This window comes from Drosophila yakuba, chromosome 3L (assembly GCF_016746365.2).
Source record: "Drosophila yakuba strain Tai18E2 chromosome 3L, Prin_Dyak_Tai18E2_2.1, whole genome shotgun sequence".
NCBI lineage: Eukaryota > Metazoa > Arthropoda > Insecta > Diptera > Drosophilidae > Drosophila > Drosophila yakuba.
Genome location: NC_052529.2, coordinates 1,416,169 through 1,433,077, shown reverse-complemented (window position 1 = coordinate 1,433,077; position 16,909 = coordinate 1,416,169). Strand labels below are relative to the sequence as shown.

The following is a 16,909-nucleotide window of genomic DNA, read 5'->3' as shown; positions in this document are numbered from 1 at the left end:
CCTCCCAACTTATCCCACACTTCTGGACCGCCCTGTCTTGTCTCGTCGCCCACTCGGTCGCGTTCAGAGTCCCATCATCGAGGGCCAGGGCTGCCCTGCCCGACGCAGGTTCCCACTCCATGTGCAGCTTCTCATCTGGAATGGCTCACAATGTGGGACAAGTTTGCTCTATTTGCTTTATCTATGCCCATCGCTGGTGACGGCTGTCTCTGCTTTTTCCCAGGCACAAGGCACAAGGCTCCTCTTGAGCGGCAATAGCTGCCAGGCAATTCCCTTCACCGCCTCCTCCTCCAACGGAGCACCATTTGCCCTCCAAGTGCTGGGTCTCCCATATGGCGGCATTAGCCGATGGATATTTCAACAGGCCGCTCGGCACGGGTTGGCACTCCAGGCATCCTGACATCCTTCGAGCGACTTACTAAAATAACCAAACATTTTGAAGCGAATTATGTTGGCATTCCTCGAACGTAAATTCGAATGTTGGGTGCTCTTAACTTAAAAAAAATTGTTAAACTTTAAGATAAAATACAACACTTTGCTTTAGTTTTACAAATTGTGGCTGTTGCTCATTTTGTAGATAAATTTCCAAAAACGCTGCATACCAGATGTCAGTTTTAAGCAACCCCAACTCTTCGATAGTGTATAACCTATTAAGCTCCCTTCATTCCGGAGCTGTCGGCGAGGTCAATGAAGTGCCGCCGAAATTCCGCGGAATTAAAGCAGCAAGAACCCGCCGAAAAAGCCCCAAGATGATGAAAGAACCAACTCTCAACGCAACTAAACGGAACCACACCGAACGAGGGCAATTTGCGATCGTTGGTAATTATAATTGGGTAGCGCACAGGGACTCAGAGGAAGGTGGTGGATCGATTGGGGCACTGGTATTCGGTCCACCAGTTGATGAACCCCCCCGTGCTGTAGGATCTCTGACGGATCTCGGGTGCCCCTGGAGCCTTTTGCACGAGGGAGCAGAGGGCGCAGTAGGGTTGCGAGGCGTGGCGCAGCTTGTAGATGGAGTGCCACCAGAAGTAGCGCCTGTACTCCTTTGGACTATTTGCCAAGTGCTTGAGTTGAGAGATCAAGTCCTTGGGCGTGGCGAAGTCCTGGCTGCTGATGTACGAGTGACTTGGCACCAGATTTGTAAGGTTTCCCCCTCCGATCAGTACGGGCACCAAGAGTTTGTCCATGGCCATGGACATTTGCGGTGGCACGTAGTCCGGACAGGCGGTCGGCTCGAAGATCAGCATGAAGTGGTAGTGACTACAGCTAAAAGAGAAATAACAATCATATTTTGGGATAAACCCTTTGGCCAACTTACTCATCGGTGCCCAGGCAGCTGTCATGGGCGTCGAGGTCGGCGTACTTGCGCAGCTCCTCCAAATAGAGGCTCTCGGGAAGGGTTTCCTCATTCACCTCGTAAACCAAGTACACAGCAAGTCGTGACTTTTTCCTAAGTTCGCTATCCAGACGGAGTTTTGTGGAGGCTGGCATGTCATCTGCGAAACTCTTGCTGGGCGCCCGGAACCACTTGAGCCTCCTGGCCAGATTCGTGTGGGAGAAGTAGTAATCCGTCCAGATTAGCTGGGAATCCAGGCGATAGGTCATGGTCAAATTAAAGGGGGGCAACGTGAGGTCAGTCACTGGATTCTGCGACGAAGTCATCGGCTTCTTGGCGGCATAAACTACATAGAACTTGGGAGTGCGCTTGATTCCAGTCAAACCATCCAAGGAGTAGGGATGGTCAGCACTGATGACAACTGCATCAAATGCTCTGTCATTGTAACTCCTGCTGGTGGTGACCAGGCAGCCACACTCCAAGTGCGCAGGTGTATCCACTTGGCTTGGCTCATTCCACAAGAGGATCATCTTAAGAGTATCCTTCTCTTGCTTAGTTTGACGGCGATACAGTGGAATGGTGGTGAACAGCAGGCAAATGGTTAGCACACCCACCATGACTTTAAGCGCATTCATACATTGACGTGGCGAGTACAGCTCCCGCTGGAGATTCCGCATCGAGACTGGAGATCTCCGTGGAGGAGGCAGCCTAACTGCATCCTCCATGTCATCGTTATCCTCCTTCCTGCGACTGGCATCGTCGTCCATGAGGAGTCGGGTTGGCAGAAACTTCGGTATGTCCTCCATTTCATCGGTTTGCTGTCGCTGTTGCTGCAGCGGATCGGGATTCCTCCGGAAGCTCAGGATCTTATCCACCGGCATTGGACGGAGCTTGTCTATCGGCATTTCCTCTATGTGAAATGAACATATAATTTGGCCAAAATGTGTTCTGTAGGAATGGGAAAATGAACTGCCAAAACAATAGTTTCTTGGATTCCACAATTCATAAGCCAAAGTGCTGAGATGGCTCGGATGTTTATAGAATGTTCGAGCTTAAGTTTCTGGCTATACATTTTGAGTTTCATTTCAAGGAATAATGTTTCAGATTGCTTGTTCAATTATCACACTCATATTGAATTTATGGAATACAATACAAATTGCCAGCATCAAAACGTCGCTGGGAATTGATGGCCTCGATCGGGCAACTATGGAAAAACCCTTTTCAATCAATCCAGCGTTTCTACCCCATCCACCTGCCCACTTTTGCATTTCCGATTTGGCACTTTCATCAGACTGCCCGCGCTTCCCTTTCGCCTCTCCGCCATTTCGCAGTTTCGCCTTTTTGCCATTGCCATTTGCCATTTGCAGCCCGTTGAAGCAGGAACAGGAACAAAGTAATCAATCATTTTGCCAAACCATCAGAAACATGACAATCTGCCAGAAAATTTGCGTAACGTTTCTCGATTCACCCATCACCATTCACCGTTGGGGGAGTGAATGTAGTGGAGGCAGCCAAGCGGCCAGCGCGATGATTCCATCGATGATATATCACTGCAATTTCGAATATTCATTTCTCCGCTGTTGTTTTTCGACGCCAGCTCCTCCTCTTCCCTTATCATCCTGGCGAACCCACTGCTGGCTGGGCTCATTTCAAATGCGTTCCGCATCCGCGACGAGGATGTGGAGTGGAGTGTAGTGAAGTGGAGTGGTGTGGGTGGTTGGGTGGAGTGGGACGCGGTGGCTGCCGAATAGTGGACAGTGGAAACGCCACTTTGCGGACGTGCCAGGCGCTCCAATGCTCGATCCTCGGATGGATGATGCCGGTGTCATTGTTGCCTCACCCATTCTCCTCCCACTACACGCACGTTGTCTCAATTACGGGAGAGTGCCAGTGTGAAAGGGAAAAGTGAATATGGCACTTGGAAAAAGTTCTGTGACATTTTCAGTTTCTATGCAAGAAGATTCCATTCAAGAAGATTTAAAGAAAATTATATCGATATATCTTTTAGCTTTGCTTAGTTTCTTTACTATAAGAAAAGCTGGAAACCTCAAAATTCGTGCTCTTTTATGATGCAAGTTTTGTTCTTTCGGTGTAGAACTGCGGCAAGAATCTGCGAATTGACAACCATTTAAATGTTACGCATTCGTGTTAACTTCCACAACGTGACTTGCTGAGGCGAAACATTTTTAAATCTGATCCGGGGAATGGGGAGCCCATGTAAATTGCCTGGATCCAGTGAGTTATGAAAGTGAAATGGATTTGTGATTGCCGGCCAGACGAGCCAAATGCGAACGGGCGAAGGCATTAGAAGAAGCCTGGCCAAAACAAAGAAAACCCAGCCGCAGCGAACCCAAACATATATAAATTTTAATTATTCCCGCGAATCGCTGGCCAAGGAAAACGAATGCATTCTGAGATCCCAATACCAAATACCAGCGATCCTGTGCCAAGTCGGCGAGTGGCGAATGGCGAATGGAATTGAAATTCCATTGTGAGTATTTTTTGGGGGCGTTGCCGGCGCGTCGAGAAAAAATGCAATAAATATGCATATGAGAGAGCTCACCTCCGAGCTGAGGTGCTTCAAAAAGGAGTCCCGAGGAGCCGAGGAGTTATGGCGATTTGAATAATTTGGTTCCCACACTTTCGAAGATCTCTCTCAACTGGCAGCCCAGCCAGCTCGGCCGTTTTTAATTAAAGTTATTAATACGGCTCCACCGACTAGGTGATTTACCTAACCACAAGGCCTCCGTCTGCCCATTCCAAACTCCATACTCCATACTTCTGACTCCAGACCGCTGACTTTTGACTTCTGACTCATGGCGGGGCTACTTATCGGAACTGGAACTGAAAGGTGTCCTTAAGCCCCGAACTCGATCGGCAATTAAATGCCGCACACATTGTTGGCAACTGCTTAATTATCCATTCGATCCCATTCGATTCGATTCGATGCGATGCGATCCGATTCGAAAAAGAGCCGCCTTTAACTCGATTGCCTTGTCCATCGGACCTTTGGTCTTAGGTCTTAAGGAAAGGAGCTAACGAATTAACATGTAATTATCTCAGCTTGGGCCGCTGGCCAAAGGAAACGCATCGAATCGCCGGCGACACCCGGACCACAAACAAGCCTGGCTAAAAGTGCTGGCCACTTAGCTATGGCCTACAAAAGTAAGCCAGATCTACGAGGGAATTTCCAGGTAAAACAGACAGCATTCTTATATTATATTTTAACGTTTTAGGAACTAGCCGTTAATCGGGGGCATCACTGTTGGCCAGCAAACTGCAGCCTAGACCCGAGAAAAGATACAGATACAAACCAAATCGAGCGAGGGATTCCGATCGCAGAGGCTGAGGTAGCAGCTGCCGCAGGTTGCGTGCGTGCCGCTTCTTCCTCCGCCCCCTTTCGATTCCTAATTCCCGCTCCCGGGGGCGTGGCCCTTCTTAGGCGGATTCCCAAATTGATCTCAGCCGACCACCCGCACTAATAAGACGAGCGCAAGGGGAAGTGGCGCTAAAGTTGTCAGTCGCCTTGTCCGCAGGCGACGATCCTCTACACCCTAATTAGGTGTTATCTACGACTTGGGTTTGCCTGCTCCTTTAATGTGGCCGACAGAGTGAGAAGGTTCCGTGGAGTGATTAAATGAGGTACACCTCGCAGACCTCCGAGGACTTTCACTACACTCACGCAGCTAGGCGCCATCCGAGCTCGGGAAATTGTAATGCAGAATTTCTTTCAAGTTTCATAAATCACCTGCATAAATAACTTGTTTACTTGTATGTGAACATGATGCAATCTCCGGGCTGACTCATTCTCCCACGCATTTTGGCGCCACTTGCCCGGCGGATGAGCGTAATCCATCACTGACGCATTTGTCCACTCGCTGTGCTTATCACCGCCCGGTACTCGGTATACGGTATTCGGTAATATGCAGCACTCATTGTCCGAGTTCCCATTCATGGCGACTGTTTTGCGCAATTGATGGCAATCAAGGGACGGGCAATTGCCGCGATCAGCGCTGGCGAAGACTTCTCCATTCCGTCTCATCGCGGGATGACACATCCGGAAGCTGGCAATCAGCGAACCGGTGGAAAGCGGATTCCGCTGATTCAAGCGGGGTCACTAATTGTGACCCACTCTCGCCGTTCATCTATGAATGCAACTGCAAAAGTTGATCATAAATTGGGTAAACTGGGACACGAATCTCTGAAAACGATTGTGTAATAAAGTCGTTTCTATTTTTTTCTACTCTTAATTGCTTTATGGCAAATGCAGTACTTTCTCATAATTGGCTCTTTCATATTCTATATATATTCTATTACATTTTATATAAAACTCTTAACATTTTTATTTAAATGACTTGCATATACAATACTTCTTGACTATTGGATCTCTTGTGCACTTGCTGTACTTCTCGTAGGACTCCAAGCGACTCAGCTCGTCCACATTCATGGTCAAGGTTTCCTTTTCCGTGTTCCACTGTACAGTGGCCTCGAAATGCGCCGAAGTCGGATTCGTGTCGAATGTGACTATGTAGGTGTGCAGCTGATCGTTCTCAAGAGAGTCATCGTTAGGTGCGAGTTTGCTATCCATGTAAAGGACCTTCTTCAAAGTATAATTATTGCAAAGCTTAGTAAGATTTCGACTTCGCAAATGCTCGTTCATATGCCGCACCACCTCCCGAGCCACTTTTCTAATGAGAACCTGGTTGGTCTCCGTTTCAGTGGGTTCACAGGAACACCACTTTTCACCGATTCCCGCTTGAAAACAGTTCCTGTCATACGGAAGTTGGAAGAACAGGGATTGGCAGCTTTTACACTGTGATGACTGAAGCTTGGGACTGAAATCCGCCATAGAGGTGGCATTTAGCTGGAGCAGATGGTGCAGGGTCAGGTGAAGATCAAAGCTTGAGGACAGCCGATTCTGGTTGATCTTCAGGTTTTCCACATGCTGGGGATATCTCTTTCTGAACCAGGGCGGCACATGTATGAACATTATAGGAAGACGTTCTTCCAGATATCCCGATTTTGAACGCTGTCGAGTCACACCGTATCTGTAGCCATGATCACTCAGCACCATTACTATTGATCGATCGAAAAAGCCAAGTTTGTCGTATAGCAAAAGGTATTCCAAGAACACCTGATCCAAGGCAGTGGCTCCCAGGAAATCCCCGTGGGTGAAACTATTGCTCCAAAAGATCCCAAAAACGGGTGCTGCATTCTGAAAGCGTTGCATGAACTGCTTGGCAAAGTCAAATAGGTATTTGAAACTTAACTTTCGTCCAAGGCAGAAGACATTTCCAAATTGGCGCCTGGTCTTAAAAATAGTTTCCAAGGCCACAATAAAGTTTCTAAGATAGTAATCCACTGGCTGCTTCTCGAAACCCGAATTGTGGTTGTTAAATGTGTTGATCTTACCGCAGTCCTCTCCGAAAGCTGTCATGTAGCCATTCTGCTTAAACAGCTGCCAAATGTACTTTAATTTGTCAATAAATCCGCTGCGCCTAAATTGACCATTTAATTGTGCTTTTTTCTCGGCATTTCCAGTGAGTAAGGCCAACAGATTGGGCAGGGTATTTTTACCGACCTCATTGTATCCCTGCATTTCAAACCATCCTGGTTTTTGCAGGAATTTATGCACCTTGGGCATAGAGCGTCTTAGGTTCATGCGCGATGTGGAGTCAATGCCCAGGATGATCACATTCGGCTTGGACTCCACATCTGAAGGAGGATCCTTCTGCCTGTGCTTCAGGCGATTCTGCACAAACAGAAAGGCGTCCTTCTGAAGAAGCTTCAATTCAGTTTTTTCACGTACGGCATGGCATTCCGTAAAGATAAAGTCTATTGTCTTTGGTACCAAAAACGATTGACTTAAGTGTTCAGCATTGGAAAGACTGCAAGGGTTAAGTTTATATATAAGTGTATAACATTATGTTAAACCTACCTAAAATCTTTATCCGGAAACGAGGATTTTTTCTTGCGGCCTATCACCTGATATGTGCACTTGAGTGTGGCGTTATCGAACTTTTTTAAAAGCTGTTCAGCTAAATTCTCATCAACTTTGATCCTGTATTGTCGTAGGTCCGTGTCGAATTCACTTACTACCAAATCTTTATCAGTGCTACACTTTCCGAAATGCTTTCGTTTAAAGAACTTCATAATGTCAACGGAAAAGGGATTCATTTCGGGCATCTTGCACGACGGACCGTTTACGTAAAACTTTTGGTTTCGCGAAGTTTTCCCATCATTCGAATAGTGGGAATGCAGGCTCAATTTGGCTGTGCATAACAAAAACTCAATACTACACAGTAAGAAAACATATCTTCCTAGCCTCATGTTAGGAACTGAATTATCATTAGACAAGCTTTTATGGGAAGATATTTCTTAATGGCGAAATTCGATGCGCTTGTTTTCGGTTTGTTATGGTTACTGTAAGGCAAGGAGCTAGTTTTTAGAGTTGCGCAGCTCTTAAACCAAGTGCTCTGTTTAGTATTCATTCATCCACTTTCGAGTGTGTGTTTTCCGCACTTTTCAAATTCATATTTATGCGAGTTTGAGAGAGTGCACAAGCACACAAATCAAGCTGGCTATCTGGAACTGCGGACAATATCTTCCTTTCCGTGTTTACGGCGCTATGGCGTGAGACACTGAGACATGGGCAATTATGTAAATATGCGGCGGCGCCTGCTCGCGACGAAGGACTAAGGACGAAGGACACAATGGGACAACCGCAAATTATTGCTGGCCATTTGGCGAATGAATGCGTGACAAAACACAGAGCACACAGCGAACACTCCTCGAATGGAAACGGGGGGTATTCACAGGAGACACAGGAGACACTGGAGAAGCAGGAGACACTCGCGCACAAGGACAATGGCGGGCGCAGCGGGAGTGGCAGCGAGGTCAAAGGTCAGCCGCGCTAATGTTGTGCTAATTGCTAATTGCGATTGGAACGCGGTGGTAAAGAGAAAACGGCACAAAGGAGCTGCTCAGGCGGCGCTATGGCCTAATTGAAGTGTCCTTGCTGCGATGATTTACTGCCCGGCGACTGGGAAGGATGTAGCTGCCGTTTGTCAAAGGTGCAACTACACTTGAAACTTGAAAACAGCTGATTTTGAATTTCTTTTATACAGCAGTTGAAGAAGAAGTTGTAAAAGTGAGCTCTTACGCAACATTATCTGTTTTTCCGAGTGCAGTCGTAGCCTCTAGCCTTTCATTGCCATCGAAAGCGACGGCCAACAGCATCCGAGTGGACCACCCAGAGAGTCAAACAAACTGCTGTTTTTTCGCATCCTGGCAGGAGGTCCTTGGCCCCCATAAACCCATCTCCTCCGCTGGCTTGCTCTTCTTATGTTTGGTAACTCGATCGGGCGCACGCGTGGCCAACCGAAGTCGCAAGACCTCAGGAGCAGGATCAGAAGAGGGCCAAGTGGATCACTCTCTGATCTTTTTCGGCAGTCGCCAGCAGTTTGATGATGATTTGTGTCTGATGAAAAGGAGGGGTTCGGCGCAGACGACCCAAGGCAGACGCAGCCAGGTGAGGCCAGGTGTCAAACGTGTAACTGGAGACAGTGGCCACCGCCTGCGGATCAGGATCAGGATCAGGTCATCTTTAGTTTTGACATATGCAAAGTGGACCACCAAATCGACTCCATCGACCGTCTGCTGTTTTTGGGTCAGTTTTTGGTAATACTCTCTTTGGCTTGGTGGGGTATAACGATTTAATGAAGGCATGTGGCCAACTCGATTATTTGGGAAACTGTCTGCAGATTATTGTGGGGGAAAAAAATAATAATGGGCTTTATGGAACATATTTATTTAGTTTACTTCTGAAGTTACTACTTCGCTTAGTTTTAGTTCATTTGAAAGCTCAAGCAAGGTAAAACATTCGATTATTAATGCTTTAAAACATCGACAAAGCATCTGATAAAGTATACAAAAGTTACTGTTTTATTGGTGATCGTTTTCATCATTCCCCTTTATGCCCTGCACTTCTTTGGGGCATTGAAATGGTGTCCTTTGCCTGTTTCTTTTTGCTGCCGGCCACCCGAGTTGATTGAAATTTTGGCAATGACCCCTGCAGCAGCCGACAATTGTGCTGTGTTGCAGCACAAGCAGAAAGCACAAGCAGAAAGCAAAAGCAGCTGGAAGCAGCAGACTGGAAGCAGCTGCCTCAACTTTCGGCTTGTACATTAACGTTAACAGCGACCTTAACTTCGCCCACTGGCCAAAATTGACGAAGCGTTAAAACGCACACGTTGACAGGTATTTTTTCGGACTTTTTTTTATGGGCCCCCATGGGTTAACTGAGGCAGCGCCAGTTGCAGTTGCAGTTGCATTGCAGTTTGCAATATTGCCTTCGCTGCGCTGCGGTTGCTTAATGTGCGATTTCTATCAGTAAATATAAATTGTAATTATTGCATTGTTGCGTCGGAGTTGCGGCAAGTTCTTATCAGCGGCAGCCATCGGCAGCAGTCGGCTGACAAAGGCAAAAAATTAACAAAAAATTGCAAATGAGTGTCGAAAAGTGTGCACCGTACAGGGCACCCCCCTCGAGTTCACCTGGCATTGTTTTCCCTTTCCAGAGCAGACAAAGCGAAACAAATTGCCCAACTTTAGTTGTCGTTTCTGCTGCCGCTTTTCGCGCTTTAACACTTTTTCGAATGGGGCGCAGCAGTTGAGGGGTTTTTTGGGTTTGTAAAATTGATGATGGACCCTGAGTTATTGCCTCGGCTTGGTGACGACAGCTGCTGCTGCTGCTGCTGCCGTCGTGGAAAAAAAGCACGGGGTGCGGGGCGAACTGAATGGCCACCCAGCAGCCAGAAGAATCCTCGGAAAATGATTTAAGAAAATACATTTTAATTACGGCGCTCGAACGGTGATGAAAAGTGCCCGCAGAGCGCAGGAGGGCGAGGAAAAACAAAACCAAACGCGTTAATCAATAAATTGACGCTCAGTGCAGCGATTTTCCCCTCATTCCATCAAAATGCATCCAACGGTGCGTATGAAATCGAAAATCAAGCAACACAGCGGTGGAGAAACCACCAGAATCGAATCGAAGTGGAGCCTGCCGCTCCGAACTCACAGAAGACCACACGAATGGCGCCCCCATATGGAGAGGCAGAGACCCTCCTTGCGTGGAAGGTTGAGGGGCAGTGCTTTGATTTATCACTCACTGGGTAGCTTGCAGTCGAGCCGATCTGTCTGCCCCTTTCGGCCAGGGCATCACTCACTTGCTTACCAGAGGTTATTACACAGGGAACTTATCTTGCAATACAAAATATATACAACTTCTTCTTTGTACGTGAATTGGTTTTAATTCAATTGGATTTTTGCCAGTGTATTAACTGTGGCTTTGATTGATGCCCCCACACATGCACTGGGAAAAGAGAAGAGATACCCACACATGACCACACCCAGAGACCCAGACGCCGGCCTTCTCGATCACCTTCGCCTTGGACTTGGATTCGAATTCGGATTTGGAGTGTTGGTAGTGGACTGGACTGTGGTATCGGTTTTGGCCTTTGCCACGGTCATGGCCCGTTAATTGAAATATGTTTTGGCCCGAGATCAAAGGGATCGAGAGTGGCGTTCGGGCGATGATGATGATGATTTGATTAATTCGAATGGGAATGGCTCTTCAGCGATGCAGTCGATGATGCAGTGATGATGGGTTCGATTCGGAACTAATTAAAACATTTAAAGTAAAGCACAAACGAAACAACTTCTTGTTGTGTGTGTGTGTGCCTGTGCGGGGAATACGTGGAAAATAGAACATTAAACAATCATAAAAATAAATACATTTCCCACACTGCTGTTGTTGTTGGGCCAGCAACAACAAATAATAATAAAAACGAGAAGCAGTCGAGAAACTTTTGTTCAACATGGAAATGTCATTCGCATAACAACAAAAGACAACGAACCATGATGATGATGATGATGATGTTGATGACAACAACCCACAACCAACAACACAACAACAACGCAACGAAACAACGCACAAAGTTTCGATTCTCCACTCTTAACCCCTTGGTGCCCCAGTTTGCGGCAAAGTTGGTGGCACCTTTGTGGGACCTGCTGAGATAACAGGCAACAAAATGTTTGATGTACTTGAAAGTTAATGTTTTGTGGTGTCAACTTTTGCCGGGCTTCTCCATGGTTGGGTTTTTGGGTTGGGTCTTGGTCTTGGTTTTGGTCTTCGCCTTTTTGTTGGGGTTTTGCAATGGAGAGCGGCCTTTATTTTTTGGCTCTTTCCCTAATCGCTAGTGATGAAGTTGCCGTGGCAAAGTTTGACCTTTCACACGCTCTCAGATTGTCTCGAAATTGGAAGTCCCAGCCCTCTACACACTTTTGCTTTCAAGGAATTACAACAAAATACAAAATTAACAAGAGCATTCGTTATCAAAAGAACTTTTAGCCGCCTCATTCGAACCGAACTGAAAAATTGTTTTCCCACGCAAATTAACACTTGACTTTGTTTTCATATTTGCACAAGATGACTTCATTTTCTTGGGCGCTTTTTCCAACCTCCAACAACTCCCCCTCCGCTCCTTCTTCAAATATTTTATTATTGTTGACTTTCCTCCGCCCGACTTCTCACCTCCGAAAAAGCGAAGAAACGCAGAAACACTGAAATTCGTGTCTCATCTGCGGCTGTTTTAGATAATGTAGGTGTTTCACTTGTAGTGCGTCATTGTCTCGATTTTTATGTGTTATTGGGTAATATCCACCGCTACGATTTTACAATCCCTAACCATTGTGGATGAGCTGGCGGGTGACTCCACTCCAAGTTTGGGAATTCGTTTAATCAAGGCACAAGTCTAAGTAGAAGCTATATTGTAGTTACTAAGGTTTCAAAGGTTACTGGTTTATCAAAGCCAATTGTAAGTGTCAAAGCAATATACCAAGTTTGCAACTTTCTTCAAGAGATAAACCAACTAATATCTAGATTAGGTGAGCACCCTAGAGGCCAAAATTTGGGCGACTTTGAAACGGAAAAGTTTCCAAGATCCCCTTACCGGAAAGCACAAAAATATAGAAAGTCGTTTTTCACCTCTCGTGTCCAGTAGTCGCCCTCGATAATCCGCATGTCCAGCTGGGCTTATTGCTGCTCTCCTGCCAACCAGATACCAGATGGACAAAGGACACACCATACACATCCACATCAATGTCCGTCTGTCCGTCCGTTTGTCCGTCCACACTCTAGCAGGAAATGGGGCGAATCCAATGCTGAGGGCAAACTTTTGTCGGCGACTGTGTGCGCCCAATCAGGGGAAAATGCTGGAAAAGCGACCTGCACTCGGACATTTCACTTGCAATTGCAGCGCAGTACTCGAGGAAAATAAATTCAAACTCCTTGAGCACTGGGAAGGAGGAGGATGAGGAGGACTCGCCCAGGATCCATGTGTATGCTGTCCAAGGACTCGGAGCTCCGGAGACAATAAACTTGCTGCCACTGCAATTTCTCAGTTATTTGCTGGGGGGAGAGGAGCAAGGGAAAAAGGCATCGAGATATGATAGGAGTGGATGACACTCGTGTCAGCCATAAGCAGCCGGGATCAACTTTTCCGGGCTCTTCTGTTTGCCCGACTTGGAAAATGGGATTTGAAGGAGAGCCGGAGCTTGGCTAGGATTTGTGCAGCAAATTAGCTTCATTAATGGATGACTTATTCCCGGTGGGGGTGAACGAACAGAACCTCCGACTAGATTCAACTATTTTGCATGCGATTCCTCGCAGCTGCAGTCGCTCAATCAGCGCTGAAATTTATTATGCTCCATAATCATTTGTCATCTTACCATTTTGCCAGTTTCCCAGTTTCCCATTTTCCCGCTTTGCCATTTTCCCATTTCCCATTTTCCCAGGCCCCCATCCATTTCCATTTGGCGCCCGCAGCGAGCGCATTAAAATTTTTCGCAACATATTTCACGCATATTCAGCATCCGACATTCAGTTCAGTATTCAGTGTTCAGTGTTTCAGCACAAATGGAATGGCAACTGGAGCACGGGACACGCTCCATTTGACCAACAACTGCGATGGGATCCGAGATCCAGTACGGGTCATAAATATCCGGAATATTGTTAAGAATATAACAATTCTCCGCTCGCAGCACTAATGTCATTTGCCATTTCTCTCTATCTCCCAGCGTTTTTCCCTTGCCACGAAGCTCTTGATACATTTTTATTGCATTTGAGTGGCGAGTCGCCTCCTTTTTATGGCTGTCCAAAGGGGTCAGCGCTGGCTCAATATGGCGACGCCCTCTGTCGGAAATTTGGATGAACTGCCAGCGGACAAAAATATATTTCCCTTATTTTGCACTCTCAATATAACTTATCCTGCCAAAACAGAAAATTCGGTAAACACGGCTACTTTCTATTTTAATTTCGATTGGACAAGTCTTAATACTCTTTGAGTTCAAGTCATAACATATTTACTTTTCTTTAAAAGATATCCTTGTTAGTTTCAAAAACCCATCCATTTTGTGAAACAGACGTAGGGATTGGTTACTCCATTCCCCTCTTCTTAAATAATTCAATAAATTTGCGCAGAATTTTTCAACAATGAAAACAAATTTTGCCTTTTTGTGCTGCTTGCATTCTTTGGCATCGCCATAAGGGGAAAATCCATAATTCATGCATTCGCCAAATAAGAAAAGCGTCGGGAAAAGGCGAAGCAATGAAAACATTAACAAGCAGCAATAAAATATGAGGCAGTGAATGTAAATCGCTTTCCATAATTCATCGCATCGCATCGCGTTGACTCGACTACGGGCTGAATATGCCGTAGATATTTCCCTGGAAGCATCGTAAACCCATCGAAGGCTGGGCTACTCGTAAAACTAATGAAATTTCAATTCGGATGACGCGACAACGTCTTGTGAGCGACCCGGGCAGCCGGAAAATTCCACGAAATTTTCGCGCACTCGCCACGCCAACGAAATTCATAAATTCCCTCGGACCAAGAGTGCCAGTGCCTCCTTTCGCTTTTCCCAGGACAATGTTGGACAACTTCCGCTGCAGGTCCGGTTCTTTTTTCGTCGGCCCCTCGATGAAGTGGCAACGACAGGTGAATTTATGATGAAGTGAGTCGTCAGCATTATTCCTCACTCCTCACACCTCACCCGATTTATTCGAATCTTCCTCGTTTCCTAGGCAGGTCGCGTGTGAATTATGAAAACCGGCGATAAAAACGAAAGTAATTCAAAATCTTCGACGTGTGCGAGGGTTTATCACCTGGGAAAGGAACCGAACTGGGAGCTGGGTACCCGTACCCACACACCACCTATATCGCACATCTCACCCCTCGGGCTCAGATTTATATCGCTGGATTTATGATCCTGTTAGCGCCACTGCACTTGCTTATCTCGTGTGCAGCATCGTAGATAGGAGCATACCTTGTTTACGAGCTGCCGATGGAATGAGTAAATGGTATTGCCACTTTCGCCCTTTCTTCGCTTTCCTACCTGATTTGTGCCCTTCGTTGCTTATATCACCTTTTTGTTTTAAGAATCACTTGGGAGATTTTAAAAATCTGTATTGAAACTTTCAAGCCAAGCTATGTTCACTCATGACAAGAACAAAAGGGTTTGTTTTAACTACAGCTATTAGGTTCTGAATAAACTGGTGTATTATTTAAAATTACGTTAGCCTTAAAGCCACAACACACCCACAAGTGGAGCTTTTCGCCGACATGCACTGCCAACTTTCTAATGGTAATTAAAACCATTTTCCTGTGACACGACGACGCCATATTAATTTGAGCGGGCAGAAAACCGCAAATAAAAAAGTCGCATTTAATTGGTGTTTGTGTTGCTTTATGCATTTCGCTCAATTAAATTGCACTTGAACCTGTTAGTAGTGGAAATGCCGCTGGTAGTGGGCGGAAATGGCTGTGACACGCGATTCGGCGATCAAAAAGTGCACTAACCCGTCCTTAAAACACGGCCAGGACTCCCTCATCGAGCACATTAATTTGGTTTCGCCTGTCCGCCCGCCTTTAAAGTTGTAATTAGGAATACTATCACCGGGTGAAGGGCACACACACACACACCTTCCATTTGAAAAGTGTTTGCTCATTGAGGGGGCGTGGTCAGTGCGATGGGGAGCTGCAATTACGCGAAGGACCTCCTTTCTCGTTGCCACACAGAATGAAAAGATTCACCGGCTTTTGGGGCTTGTTGTACTGTGGCTTTTCTTTGTGGGACCGCTTTTGTTGGCGAAAACTACGAGCCAGATATCATTCCTAAATAGGACAGTGGAACAACTGACTTTGCTAACACCAAGATGACTTCAGAGTTTACTTTTTGTCGCTGAACATCTATTATAAATATTTGTATATATTTAAAACTGAGCTGGTTAAATGGGTTTGATGCACAATACTTTAAGCGGAATCTGATCCACCTGCTACGTTTTTGCATGGTTCCAGAACCAACGTACATTTGCTCCTCTATGCAAATTCCTGGTACCCGTTCTCGCTTTTCCGCTGTTTTTGTGGTTGGGAACGCTTTGTTCTCACCTCACAGCTCGCACACATCTCATTGTTCCGTATCGGCGCTTTGTATCTTTAACAAAATTGCCAAACCACAGGAAAAGCTGGAAAATAGTCGAGGGTAAAAGCCAACCGCGTGTAATGTGAGAACCTATCCGATGAGAGGGTCCTGATTAAGCTCAACATCCAACCGCAAAGGGTTACGATTGAGGGAAATCCAAACTTCTTACCCCTACTCTTAAAACAGAAATTCTCAATCGCTTAAATATGTGTGCAAGACGTAAGTGTTTGCCATTTGCATTTAGCGACCTATTTTCTTACATTTTCCGCACAATTAGTCGAAAGGGGGAAAATGCGAGTCCCGCAGCATTCAGTTTAGTTCCATTTCCTCCAGACTTACACATGCAGTTGAGTTTGAAAGACAGAGATACATTTGTATCTGAAGCTTAAGTAGCTGCACAGAAAGCTATTTAAATTGCTTGAAAGTGGGAATCAGGAAAATCAGCCAGACGTGTGGAAAACTTTTCGCCGAATTTTATATTTATCTGTCCTACTTCCGAAGGGGCGTCGAGGAGGCGTGGCTAGGGTGCGGCCTCCTTCCGAAAATAGGCGGTTCCATCGAGCGGCAGTCGTCGTCGTCATCATCATAAAAAAAACAAGGCTATGGCAAAAGTTTTTCAATTTTTGCTCCAACTTTACCAGCCCGTCCCAACTCTCCGCCTCCCAATCCTGAGTCCTTCCCTCCGGTTGTGTAAACATTTGTAGTTTACTTTCAGTTCGCAGGCGGCTCGTAAAATCTGTCCGTTTCGAAAGTGTCTCGTAACTCAGACCCGCAGGTTAGCCCATCGCCCTTCGCTCGGAAAAACACGGAACTTTGGGTTTGTTTTGCCAGGAAGGACCACCGATTGAATTAGAAAATTATGCTGAAAGTTATTTGGATTAAAGAAGAAGGGTCCTTGACCATTGAGTAAGAGGAAATTAGGTAATGGGATAGAAAATTACTCCGAGGGAATGGGGAGCAACTGAGCTTGGGATTCGAGTGAATTTAGTAGGGGCTTATAATAATAAGAAAACACAATTTATACCTCAGCAA

At 46.1% G+C, this 16,909-nt stretch overlaps 2 protein-coding genes across 3 annotated transcripts; both read right to left on the bottom strand.

Moving 5' to 3' along the window:
* Positions 1-514: 514 nt before the first annotated feature.
* Positions 515-2,412, bottom strand: LOC6532370 (alpha-(1,3)-fucosyltransferase C). Its single transcript, XM_002093086.4, has 2 exons — positions 1,319-2,412; positions 515-1,266 (listed from the first exon to the last, which is right to left on the bottom strand). The coding sequence occupies exons 1-2, from the start codon at positions 2,239-2,241 to the stop codon at positions 849-851; spliced, it is 1,341 nt and encodes a 446-aa protein (XP_002093122.1). The 5' UTR covers positions 2,242-2,412; the 3' UTR covers positions 515-848.
* A 3,242-nt stretch (positions 2,413-5,654) lies between these two features.
* On the bottom strand, positions 5,655-7,684 carry LOC6532369. Of its 2 annotated transcripts, none has more exons than XM_002093085.3 (2): positions 7,275-7,684; positions 5,655-7,224 (listed from the first exon to the last, which is right to left on the bottom strand). In XM_002093085.3, the coding sequence occupies exons 1-2, from the start codon at positions 7,664-7,666 to the stop codon at positions 5,679-5,681; spliced, it is 1,938 nt and encodes a 645-aa protein (XP_002093121.2). In that variant the 5' UTR covers positions 7,667-7,684; the 3' UTR covers positions 5,655-5,678. The 2 variants fall into 2 exon arrangements, with proteins under 2 accessions (XP_002093121.2, XP_039230011.1); XM_039374077.1 differs by having other exon boundaries at positions 5,655-7,200.
* Between the last annotated feature and the right edge of the window lie 9,225 nt (positions 7,685-16,909).

Bases quoted from the DNA above. Each gene is read 5' to 3' on its own strand.
- LOC6532370 (XM_002093086.4), bottom strand. From the start codon at position 2,241: ATGCCGATAGACAAGCTCCGTCCAATGCCGGTGGATAAGATCCTGAGC. The intron at 1,267-1,318 runs GTAAGTTGGCCA...TTTCTCTTTTAG, and splicing joins AGCTGCCTGGGCACCGATGA to CTGTAGTCACTACCACTTCA.
- LOC6532369 (XM_002093085.3), bottom strand. From the start codon at position 7,666: ATGAGGCTAGGAAGATATGTTTTCTTACTGTGTAGTATTGAGTTTTTG. The intron at 7,225-7,274 runs GTAGGTTTAACA...TAACCCTTGCAG, and splicing joins TTTCCGGATAAAGATTTTAG to TCTTTCCAATGCTGAACACT.